Here is a 12,268-nt window from a genome sequence, read left to right as displayed (position 1 = left end):
TTAAATAATAAAGTTTAGGGCTTAGGTCCATTTGATTAAATTCTTTCTAATATATAATTCTAATTTCTAAGCATGCATGCATAAAAATAATCACATGGTAGAACCAAATGAAGAGATGGTAGTGATGGAAATAATTATTGCAATGCCCTTCTCATTTAAATCTATATATATAAAGATAGTTTAGAGACTTAGATTGGTATTATTATTATTTTTTAAAATTACCATACATGAGTAAAAGTTGAATTTAAATGACAATTTATAATAGTTGTACCAATTCTAATTTCTAAACCCCTCGATCGATATAGTATTATCACTTTTTGCCACAGCCACTGACCGAATCCTACGCTCCAACATCGTTAGATTTGATGGTCCACGGCCACTTCCATAAATGGTGACTACCAATTTCTTGAATCTTTCATATAAAAAAAATTAAAATGAAAGAAAATTTTGAAGATGGAGTAGCGTCCTCTCTTTCCGCCGTTATCTTATCATATGAGAAAAGATAGGTGCAATATATGAAGCATATAGTTACACGCTCATAATATTATGATGGGAAAAATACATCCACATATATATACACACACACACACACACACTTTATCTTTTTTTTTGGTAAAGATATACACACCTTATCTTAATATTACAAAAATACAAATTAGCCAAAATTAAAAGGGGGGGGGGGCAGAGGGGCGTGTCAATTCAAAATTCAGTTTATTCATGAATTTATAAAAGTTCTATTTATTTGGTTTTCACTAACAAAATATATTTTTAAAACTATAATTTCAATTGGAATTTTTCAATCATTTTCATATGTGATTCAAATTCAGATAGTTTGATGGAACAATTATACCCAACTTATTATATTATTTTGTTGGTATGAATATGTCACTGAAGTCATCCAAACGTCTTTGCTGTGCATTCAAAACATCCCTCACAAAACATTTACATCAAATTTCTGTAAGGAGGAAGAGGGTTGTATTCTCAGTGAGTACAACCACATCCACGCTCCTTCGTCTCTGGCTCCCCGCCGCCATAGGCCGACCTGAAGCTGCGGTCCCATGTGTCGGTAGTGGCAGTTTCCGCGTGAGGCACGTGCCTTGGATGCTTCTCTCGTTTGTCGCCTTTTATCTGCTTCAACGCATGCTTCAGAGCTGGCAATATAGCCTCCATACACTCCGCCACCGCGTTCGGGTTCCCCGGCATGTTGATTATCTACAACCCGATATTGAACCCCAATTACGAGATTGAGAAATGCAAGTCGTTTGAGTTGTAAGTGTAATGGATTATACCAGAGTTGAGCCTCTTATTCCCGCCGCAGCGCGTGAAAGCATCGCAAATTGTGTTACCTGTTCGTCCAGTAAAAGGAAATGGGGCAAAACGATTTAGAATGAATGTTTATTACAGGGTTTTTTTTTCGGCACATGACAATCACTCGGGAGAGGTAAGAATTAGGGTTGGACACAGAACTCGGGTACTCCATCCTCCATCCTCACAAGGCCGAGACCGAGTAATCTCACCGAGAAACCCCAGGGGACAAGACCGAAATCTGGTACACTAAAAACACTCCACCTCCTAATAAAAGTTACCTTTAAGCTCTCTTGCATCATGACGAAGAGGAGACCGGGTGTTTCTTTCTCGATCACCTCTTTTGTTGCTTCGGGTGTTACATCCCTTGGGGTGAATCCAGTCCCACCTATTTCAGGAAATAAGTTGGTCTCACAGATACGACTCAAGGCGAAATCAGATGTACCGGGAAAAAAAGCTGCAGAGTGTTTGAAAGAAATGTCATTACCCAGTGTAAGAATGAGATCAACTCTGTCCACATCGCTCCATCTCTTGAGAATATCCTTGATTCTTTCCACTTCATCAGGAACTACAGCTGTTGCTACTACCTGAGCTCCTCCTAGCTTTTCCGACGAGGAGTTTACCACTGAAACACCCCTGGGCCCACTGTATGGACACCGATAATAAATTATCACAGACAAGAAAAACAAAATACAAAATATATATATATATATGCGGAATCAAGATGATTTTTGTGGAAGAGATCTCATCTAAGATGTTGCAGAGCGTTTTGTACATCCATGTCTCACTATGACAAGGAGCAGCAATATCCGCTTTGCAGTTCTACACTTTGGCATCACATAAGTGACCCCTCAAAAATGACGAAACTCGAGAGGTGTATCTAGATGCATCTTTAAGAAGACAATGGAGTAAAAAACTTCTAATTCTGACAAGAGAGATCATCGACTCTACGAGATCAATTTTGCACCGATTGAGTGCAGTATTGAAACAGCTAATCAACAAAGTATATCGAGACGCTTTTCAATTAGACTACTGAGTTTCAGATACTAGATTAAATATATTGTAAATGGAAACTGGTGCAAAGATATATATCAACAAACATATATGGGAACATAGATCAGATCTATCTGAGAGAGGCAAGAGATTCTGAATTTGGTACAGGACAAACAAAAAATAAAGAAAGGTATAACAGTTTTCATACCTTCGATCAGGTCCAGCCCCAGAGGAAACAGTATCACTGACTGTAAGGATAGCCGCTCTATACTCAGGCCCTCCAGAGTTATCTGCAGGTACTTTCCTTTCTTTTGAAGCGGATTCTGGTTCGGATATTGTGACAATCTTGTCTATACAGAAGCCACTAATGTCGGACATAATGATAGCCGATACAGAAGTTCCGGCAGAAATCACATCACCAGTAGCAGGCAACTCCAACAAAGCATTAGCCGATCTCATACTTAAAAGCCGGCTGCTCATCTGATGACCAGTGCTCACAGCAACAAATCTGACATCCAAATACATTTATTAACCGAATAAAGATGGTAATGCATATCGGAACCTACGAGCAGTTTTAGAGATCTCCAACTGTGTTCATCTTTACAGCAATTACGTTAATGGCTCACTTACAAGAGACTAATGAACATGTTTCTGAGGAACTCACCCAGGAATTCCTGATCCATCATTGTCTTTCCATTTGATGACAGCACGATGAAACTCTGGTCTGACGGGATCTGCCTTTATGGGCTCCTGAAGTCGAGCTCGTACCCTACAAAGAGATTGGAGGGTAAAAATTCTCCATATTGGTTTTTCAGAGGAGTTCCAGATGAAGAAGGATAGAGAAGAAAGCAACATCAAGTAAATTTCAATAACCTCAGCAAATGAGGGCTTGTCCATCCCGCAAGCTGGCGAATTGTGGGAACCACAAAAAGATGGAAACAAACTAAACAGCTTACAGGATTTCCTGGTAATCCAAATGCAAGGATTTTATTCTCCAACATACTCTCAGTTGGTTTTATACTGATCTCTGCAAATGTCAGAGGTTTCCCAGGTTTCATCAATACCTGAAGCAATATATAGATTGTTTAAGTTTCCTGCGGTATATCAGAGTAATCCTAATTCACTTACTGATTTTAGGTATGAAATTAAACAGCAAAAGTTTAACAAAACAAGTGGGCCAAATAAATATAGAAGTAATATCCTATATTAGTAAATACAGAAATGGACTTCAGAAAGATGACCGATGAAGCTTATAATGTTTACATACCTTAGTGAAATATACTTTTCCTTTCTCCTCAAGTAATGGCTTGACAAAATCCTTGTCTCCCATCGAAACACCACCAGAAGTTAGAACAATATTGATTCCAGAGGAGAAAGCACTGTCGAAAACTCTCTTAAGTTCTTCTTTGTCATCTCTAACAATACCAAGGTCAACTACTTTGCAGTACTGTTGCATTGCTGCTCCCAGTAACATTGCCCGATTTGAGTCCCTAATCTACAAAGAACTAACATGGTTTACCATACCAATGATTACATCTGGATTCAAAATTCTTTTAGCTAGTACACTGATGACATATAAAATGCACCAGAAAAGTTTATTATAGATAATACCTGCCCACGACCTAAAGTCCCAACAGTTGGCTCAACAAGTTCATCCCCGGTAGAGAGAACAGCAACTGTTGGCACAGGATATATCTACAGGGAAGATTTTCTTTTTTTAAGCTCAGGCTCTTGCAAGCTTGCCAAGAAAAAAAAACTGATATACAGCAATACCTTCACTGATATCACTCCTGCAGTCGCTAATAAGCCAATTTCTGAGGCACCGATCCTCTCTCCAGATTTTAATATAGTTGTATCCTTCTCGATGTCACAACCCTAACATAAATAAATTGAATTAGTCTCAAAAGCATCTTCCCTTCAATCACACTATATCAAGAACATGATCTGGTAGTGCAAACTTTGCCATCGCCCAAAAAATGAAAACTAGACAATGATTACTTCAACAACTTTTAAAGTCTGCTAGCGAAAGTAAACATGGCTTAACTATCCCTAGGCCTAACAGTGATGACCTAAGTACTACAGTTATGCCAACCCTGAATGGGAGAGTGTCTTCTTGGTGAGAAATACCATATATCAGCCAAGACCTATATGGTGGATAGACAAGCTAGACACATTGGATGTTATCCAATTCAAGTACACATATAAAACTTTTACAGCATCCTCCACCCAATAAAGCATGTACTGGAGTACCCTTCAACTTCAACAACACAAAAACTCCAGTTAATTTACCATATATGTACAGGATTCCTTCTAAGCTTTTCTCAGATCGTAAATTGGCAGTCCGATAAAAGTGACTGGGATACTGTTCTAACCATGAAAAGAACAGAAATAAAATTATTCAAGAAAATCAACCACAAGACAGATCATAAACGAGAAAGAAGAAAGCATACCACTTGACGAATGTCGGTTCCTTTCGTGGTTTGAATCAGAATTCTTACTCTTCTTGATTCAGTTGAGCCCTCTTTAATTTCTTCAGTGTCTTCAACTTGGACAACTGCATCCGCACCATCAGGTATTGGCCCTAGGGAAAAACAAATCAAACAAGAGAATAGGATGAAATCAAACAAGCATTGTTGACGTCTATTGGAAAGCATCAATTACCACTTTCAGGAAAGAGAACTAGAAGAATCCACATCATAACATTTGAAGATAACACAAGTTCATAACTACCGACTCATAATTCACCATATCAGTCATTCCTCTGGCGTTTAACATGACCACAAGGGCTTTATTTACAATTAAAACATAGAAGACAGGTAGAAAACTCTAAGATGAATGAGTGAAAACTCATCATACAGAAATTCGTCCATGGGTTTAATAGACCTACCTCCAGTTGTCACATAAGCCACAGTTCCAGGAGTAACAGTCACTCCCAGTCCATCATTCCCGGCTCTAGATTCTGTAATCACTGGATATTCTCCTGGGCCATCTGAAGCCACAACTGCATACCCATCCTAAAGCAATGGATGAAACAATTCAATCATCTGATGAGGTGCTTACAATGAGAAAACACTCATCACCAGTACATCTTTCATTTCATTTTTTCGTTTTTTAAATTCTCAAAGATGGAACAAGTGAACAGAAATCGACGGCAAAAGTATCAGTCTTAAACAAATTCAACCTCACTCGTACTGAATGTTTTTCATTTCAAGTCGCTGTAAAGTTCCTCTATACGATGTCTTCACTGTCCACAAGATTCGACCAATCAAACGATACAATACTCATGAAGACGCAAATGTATAACGAAATCATTACTACTCCTATCACTACAACAGTGGAAAATCAGACAACGAGAAGTCACGCAACAACCGAGTTGACAGACCAATCACCAAAGCTTGTCGAGTTCTCAATGTAATGCTTGTCGGGACCCGATTGGAATCGATTTTGTGGATGTGATATACCTTGACGGAAGCAGGATATGGAGGAAGAGGATCCGGAGCTCGAATATCCTCCGGGGGGTCGCCCGGCCGGCGCCAGCCGCTCTGCGACGCCGAGCACTATCTGTAAAGCCTCTTCCACCGGAATCATCGCTGCCTTTGCTCCACCGTCGCCGATGCCGCTGCCGCTGCCGCTGCCGCAACAGTATCGACCGGCCATTTCCGATTTTTCAGATAAGAGACGGGAAGAGAGAGAGAGAGAGAGAGAGAGAGAGAGGACAAAAGACGAAACGCAACAAATGGAGACGCAAAGTGGACGGTGAGGTTGGCAGCTGGGATAGATATAACCTTTTACCGAATAGAAGGCCACGTTCATTCATATGACCAAACAGCCGTCTTAGCTCTTTTGGGCTTTGATAATTTTAGCAAATGGGCAGAAGAAACATTTAACTCAAATCTACGGTCACAATCAATCTGCGAACAATGATTGACTATAGAATCAGACTATATAATCGTATTTAAATTGTCTGGATCTTTAAATGGATTGGTAATCGCCCTGAGAAGAACTTTAGATATGACACAAATCACAATTCAAAATTAGACAGTTTAATTGGAGAATACGTAAATATAATTCCTTTTCCATATTAAAATATTAAAATCGATATTATTTTATATTCTAAAGATTATTACACAGCGGCTGCAACGTGTACCCCAAAAAAAAGGACGAAATTACCGTTGTACCCTTCCAATATGCGACTACTTCCAGGATTCATTCCGATTCGAAATGGGTTATATTGTTGTTCCAAGTTCAAAGACCTAGAATTTCTCCCGAAATCTTGTTTACCGGAATTCAGGAACATTTCCCGATTTCCCATGAAATCCTCCGTATTTCATCACTGAATCTCTACAGATTCCGACGCCGATGTGCCCCACAAGCCGATCACCGAGCCCGGACCTGGCTCCGGCTCCATCGCCAACGAGCTCGAGGTCGGTGACCCAGACGGTGAACGGGTCGCACCAGTTCGTGATCCAAGGCTACAGTCTGGCGAAGGGTATGGGGATCGGGAAGTACATTGCCAGTGACCACTTCTGCGTCGGAGGCTACCAGTGGGCGATCTTCTTCTACCCCGACGGTAAGAACCAGGAGGACAACTCCACCTACGTCTCCGTCTTCATCGTTCTCGCCAGCGAAGGCACCGAAGTCAGGGCGCTTTTCGAGTTATCTCTCGTCGATCAAAGCGGCAAAGGGAAGCACAAGGTGCATAGCCATTTCGAGCGCTCGCTTGATTCCGGTCCTTACGCACTCAAATACCGCGGCAGCATGTGGTACGATTTAGCTCCTTTTTGGCTCATTTTATCTGTTAAATTTCTAGATCATGATTGAAATTGTAGTTCATCGTATGCAAACTCTGGAATTCCGTTTGTGGATGATAGTTAGAAGTGCATTTTCATGTTGGTAGCATAAAAAAAATTCGCTATTAGCTCGATCTGTGGTTGCTGTATGCAAGGTTTCTCTGTCCTTTTTTCCTAAATTTGAAGCATGTTGGATAGTTTCCCGATTAGGTAAACTATTTTCTATTATGGTATTCAGTGTCTTGTATTAGGATTTCTGGTACTGTTACTGTGGCATTATATCAAAAATACCCTTAAAATGCTACTTCTACTTCAACACCTACCCTTGTGACCATGTGACCAATGTGATGGAAATATAGTGTGGTCACATATTGATCTCATTGTTCATAACGTTAAATTTATGATGTTTTAATCAAATGATTAGTAAGATATACAAGGTATAAACATAATGAATTAGTGTGATCACCATAAATTGGCCGTTATAATCGATAAAAATCAAAATGTGACCATACTATATTTCGGTCACATTGGTCACATGTGACCAGGGTAGGTCTTGAAATAGAAGTAGCATTTTAAGGGTATTTTTGATAATGACCCTGTTACTGTCATAGAGCCTATGTGTGCAAGGAACAGTCCTGTTCTCTTGGTGTAAAGTTGGAGCAAAAGCAAATCAACCTCTCCTTGGTTTTCACCGAGGTTTGTCTGTCCCAAGATTGCCTGATCTGGGTATGGAGTTTTATGGCTGATGTTTGTCAACATTTGTATCAGAAGATACACCATCCTGTCACATCATTTTGGGATAAAACATAGCGTGTATGCTTGGATGTTATTGCTCTACATGGTATTCTTGGCCTGGCAGGCCTGCTCAATAGTTGCTTTGCAGTTTCTGCTTAGTTTACTGAGGAAGGAATTTCTAGGTGTGAACTCTGTCAACATCACAAGATTTTTCATGCAGAGACCGTGTGGTAGCATTAGAGATGGATGAATGCAATTATTCGTCTTTTTTATGATCAGCTTACTAGTGTTCCTCAAAGTCATGGATAATATCGGTTTACCAACCTCACTGGTGGGCGTTTTACCACTTTATTGTCATCCAGATTTTCTTACTGATTGAATGGCCTTTTCTTGCCTCAGTTTAGTTTGTTTTCTGTTGCTTGCTTACATTCAACTAGCTGAGGTCACTTTGCTCCTGTTTCAGTGGTAATGATTGTTTTTTCTTCTATGTCCTGATCAGGGGATTCAAGCGTTTCTTCAGACGTTCCATACTCGAGACATCTGACTACCTTAAAGATGACTGCTTGAAAATCAATTGTACAGTTGGAGTCGTGGTTTCGGAAATACGTTGCCCACGTTTGCATGTCATTCATGTCCCAGATTCTGAACTTGGATTACATTTTGGAAAGTTACTGGATAACATGGAAGGCTCTGACGTCACATTTGATGTAGCGGGTGAGAAGTTTCAAGCTCATAAACTGGTACTGGCTGCTCGATCCCCATTTTTCAAATCTAAATTTTTCCGTGGGCCAGTGGACAATCAAATTGTCACAATCGATGATTTGGAGCCTAGGGTTTTCAAGGTACAACACTATTGTTTTCTCTCCGCATTTTTTTTAATTTGTTTCTGCCGGTCTTTATCCATTGCATTTCTGTTTGGATGTCCATTCCAGGCCTTGATACATTTCATGTACAAGGATTCTCTTCCAGAAGATGTAGAGCCTGTGAAGACTCATACCTTTCACTCATTAAAGTTGTCTGAAATATCCGAGACATTGATAGCAAAGCTTTTGGCTACCGCGGAAGTATACAAACTAGATAGGCTCAGATTAATGTGTGAATCTCACATCTGCAAGGGCGTATCTATCAACTCTGTCGCCAAGATCCTTGCATTAGCGGACAGATATAACGCCTCTGAACTAAAAGGTGTTTGCCTGAGATTTACTGCTGAAAACCTAGCAGGTAAGCTTCCTCGCCCATACGAAAATCTCACTCACCTTTTGCATACCATTAGAGCCTAATAATTAAGATCCTGCATTATGCATGATATAAACAATGGCTCCATAAACATCTTTATAACTAAATAGATATACCCAGTGAAATGTATACATAGAACTGTATCTGGGCATTTCAGTTTTCGGTTCAGGTAGGTTCGGTTATTTTGGGGCTCGGATTTTTCGGTTTTAGAGAAACCATGTCCATTTGGTTTTTATATTACATTTGGTTCGCTTTAGGTTCGTACGGATACGTTTTTTTTTTTTTTGTTTTAGAAAAATCGTATTTGTTCAGTTTTTACCATACTCGGTGTTGAATACGGTTACTTTTCAGTTCTAGAAAAATCATACCCAATCAATTTTGATATCAGATTCAGTTTGGATATGGCTACATTTTATCCCATAGAAACAGAGCTTGTGATTGCAATGTTGCAGCTGTACTGCAGACAGAAGGCTATGAATACGTGAAAGACCATTGCCCGAAGCTGCAGTCTGAGCTTCTGAAGACGGTGGCGGGCTACGAGGAGGCCAGCATCAGCATTAGCTGCGGTGGAGGTGGAAAGTCTCAGAGCGTTTGGGCCCAACTCTCCGACGGTGGCGACACTAGCAGCCGGCGGGGACGTCAACGCATTTCATAGGAGGAACCCCCTTTATGATAATATTGTTGCCTGTTGGAGTTTAAAGTATGAAACAATTACACATAGTACATCACAATCTACCCTGACAAATAGCGTATTCCTTTTCTTTTTTTTTGTTGCCAAACATAACATTATGTATATGCTTCATTTCATATTCTTGTTTGTTCATTCGGTCCAGAATTTTTTTTGTAGAAAAAAAAATATCTGAAGGCCTTCAGGTTGATAATAGATAAACCATATAGCGGGGGTTTTCTTCGTTTTTCCAACTTTTTATTGATCCATTTTGATAAATAAAAGCGTATATTCTGTTCTGTTTTAGATGATGTTCAATATATATATATATCATACAAACCCTGGGTTTTATATATGCATATTCGGGAAAAATGCAAGAAAATATTGTAGCAAAAACCCATAGAGTTGGGCATGGATGGATGGATGTATGTCTTGGAATTTGAATGATTCGGATTTTAGAGTCCGGAATCCAAATCTCGAACTTTTCGCGGCGACGAGACCGACGTGAGACCGGCGAGAAAGAAATCCGTACCAAGGCACTTAAAAAAAAAAAAAGGTGAACAGTTTTGCCTTTTGCAATGATACTTGTTAAATATATGAGAACACGTAATTATTTGTTAATTTTCCTTTTTTCCGTAGAGTATTTTTCCGTATATTTTTCGTCATTATCGGGGAGCTTACTTTCTTTCTCCTATATTCAATTTTTTTTCTAATTTATTTCCAAAAGTAATTAGGACTTGTTCGTTTTAAAATTGCATAATTTGGAGAGAGAAAAAAAAAGGGTTGAAAAAAGGAAACACAGAAAAAGGCAGGAAGAAGGGTGGACGACTAGGTCTCGAAGTCGTGGAGTCGTGTCCCAAGAAAGCAGGGATTCTTGCTCCCCAAGCAACAACACGCTTCAAAACCCAAAACCCAAAAGAGAAGAATTTCCATCTAACTATTTTTTTTTTCTTTTTCTTTTTTAATTTCCATATTCATCAACCCCTCCTAGTGTGTGAACTCCTCCTATATATATCATACCAATACATACACAAATCTCCATCAAATTTTCATAGTCATGGCAAGACAAGTCGAAGAGGAGCGTATGTGGTGCAGTCACTGCGGCGTTCAGCGCCGTCTCCGCCGTCAAGGCACTGACGGCTCCGTCAAGTATGATCTTCTCCTCCTCCTTTGAAATTCGAGCTTTCCAACTCTAGGGTTTTCTCTTTCTTTCTTTTTTTTGCTGGAAACGGGTTCTGGGCCAAACCCTTTTCTGGATTACGAACAAAAACTGGTTTTTGACTCCATAATCACGTGACGATAAAGATAACTGACAAATAATCGTTTGGCTGTATTTTTTTTGGAAAGGGCTTGTGAAGCGTGCGGAAAAGTGTTGGCGGACGACAGTGGTACGGCGGAGGAATACAATCGCCTCTTCCGGCTCGTCCAAGGCCAAGCCTCCACCAGGCGAAGCCGACGCACCAGCGCCTCTCAGTCTCAGCAATAGTCAATTCTTTTATATATTACATGTTTTGCGTTTTTTTTTTTCATATGATCAGAGCAACGTTTATTCATATATAATACTGCATCATTCTTTGATTTCAACCCTACAGTACCATATATATATATATATACACACACACACACCGAAGCATATGTCTAATAACTTTGAACTCAGGTTTTGATATTTCCTTTTTGGTCTCAAATCGAATTACTAGATAGACCAATCAAACGAAATTAAGTGAAAGATATTTAGGTAACAAGATATTGAATTCAGGAATTTTATATTCAATATCCTAAAAGTCTCGGATACCTAATTCCTTATGCCCTACGCTTTCGTCTCAATTCAAATCCATGACTACAGTCCATCACTAACCAAACACTAACCGAACTTAACGAGTAACGAGAAAACCCTAGAAAATTCTATATATAGAAGAAAGTATAAAGCCCTAGAAATAGCATCAGGCTATCTTGCCATACATCTAGGAATCAAATAGAAGGTCTCTCGGTGAAAAGGGTGCACTATCGTCTAAATTCAAGAGTGTATATTTCAAATCAAATAACTAATTTCTGAGATTAATTTGGGTTTGGTAAAAAAAATACAGGGTAGTAATACAAAAAACACTTCTTGCCCAAATGTTTTTGGGTATCAATCGGATTCCCTCGGCTCGGCCCGATCCAAACCTGCACTCGGCTCGAAGGTTTCGGATTCGCACCGATCCGATTTTTTCGGGTCCATATAGTTAAGTTTGAAGCCTGACTCTATATATTCAGAATTTGGGACGGGGCGAAACGGCACATAATTTCCTTTGTAAAATCTATTTATTTAATTTTTTAAATATCGGATTTTCAAACCGGTTTGATTCGAACTCGAAATCCGATTTGAATCTGACCCGAAAACCTAATTTTTTTCGGGTCGAAAAATTTAAATCCAAAACTAGCTAATTTTCGGAGTGAGCCGACCGACAACCTAGCGTCTGTCTAGCGTCTAAATTGAGTCAATTGACACCCCTCAAATTTTTGCTGCCCTAAATTCTCTGTTTTAGATTGTAGGGGAACCGCT

At 39.5% G+C, this 12,268-nt stretch overlaps 2 protein-coding genes across 2 annotated transcripts; one reads left to right on the top strand and one right to left on the bottom strand.

Moving 5' to 3' along the window:
- Positions 1 to 844: 844 nt before the first annotated feature.
- Positions 845 to 6,044, bottom strand: LOC104799590 (molybdopterin biosynthesis protein CNX1). Its single transcript, XM_010522189.2, is given in 14 exon segments — positions 845 to 1,212; positions 1,290 to 1,346; positions 1,587 to 1,693; positions 1,793 to 1,950; positions 2,507 to 2,806; positions 2,963 to 3,067; positions 3,172 to 3,362; positions 3,566 to 3,793; positions 3,910 to 3,993; positions 4,072 to 4,173; positions 4,749 to 4,879; positions 5,186 to 5,312; positions 5,760 to 5,814; positions 5,816 to 6,044. Coding segments are annotated over 14 exon segments (2,016 nt in total). The 5' UTR covers positions 5,956 to 6,044; the 3' UTR covers positions 845 to 981.
- A 481-nt stretch (positions 6,045 to 6,525) lies between these two features.
- Positions 6,526 to 9,970, top strand: LOC104799589 (BTB/POZ and MATH domain-containing protein 5). Its single transcript, XM_010522188.2, has 4 exons — positions 6,526 to 7,061; positions 8,323 to 8,665; positions 8,756 to 9,044; positions 9,512 to 9,970. Exons 1-4 carry the CDS (start codon positions 6,658 to 6,660, stop codon positions 9,712 to 9,714), a joined length of 1,239 nt encoding a protein of 412 aa, XP_010520490.1. The 5' UTR covers positions 6,526 to 6,657; the 3' UTR covers positions 9,715 to 9,970.
- Positions 9,971 to 12,268: the final 2,298 nt, after the last annotated feature.

Source organism: Tarenaya hassleriana, unplaced genomic scaffold (assembly GCF_000463585.1).
Source record: "Tarenaya hassleriana unplaced genomic scaffold, ASM46358v1 Cleome6, whole genome shotgun sequence".
Lineage (NCBI taxonomy): Eukaryota > Viridiplantae > Streptophyta > Magnoliopsida > Brassicales > Cleomaceae > Tarenaya > Tarenaya hassleriana.
Note: the sequence above shows the minus strand (reverse complement) of the source record. Positions and strands in the feature narration are given on the sequence as shown.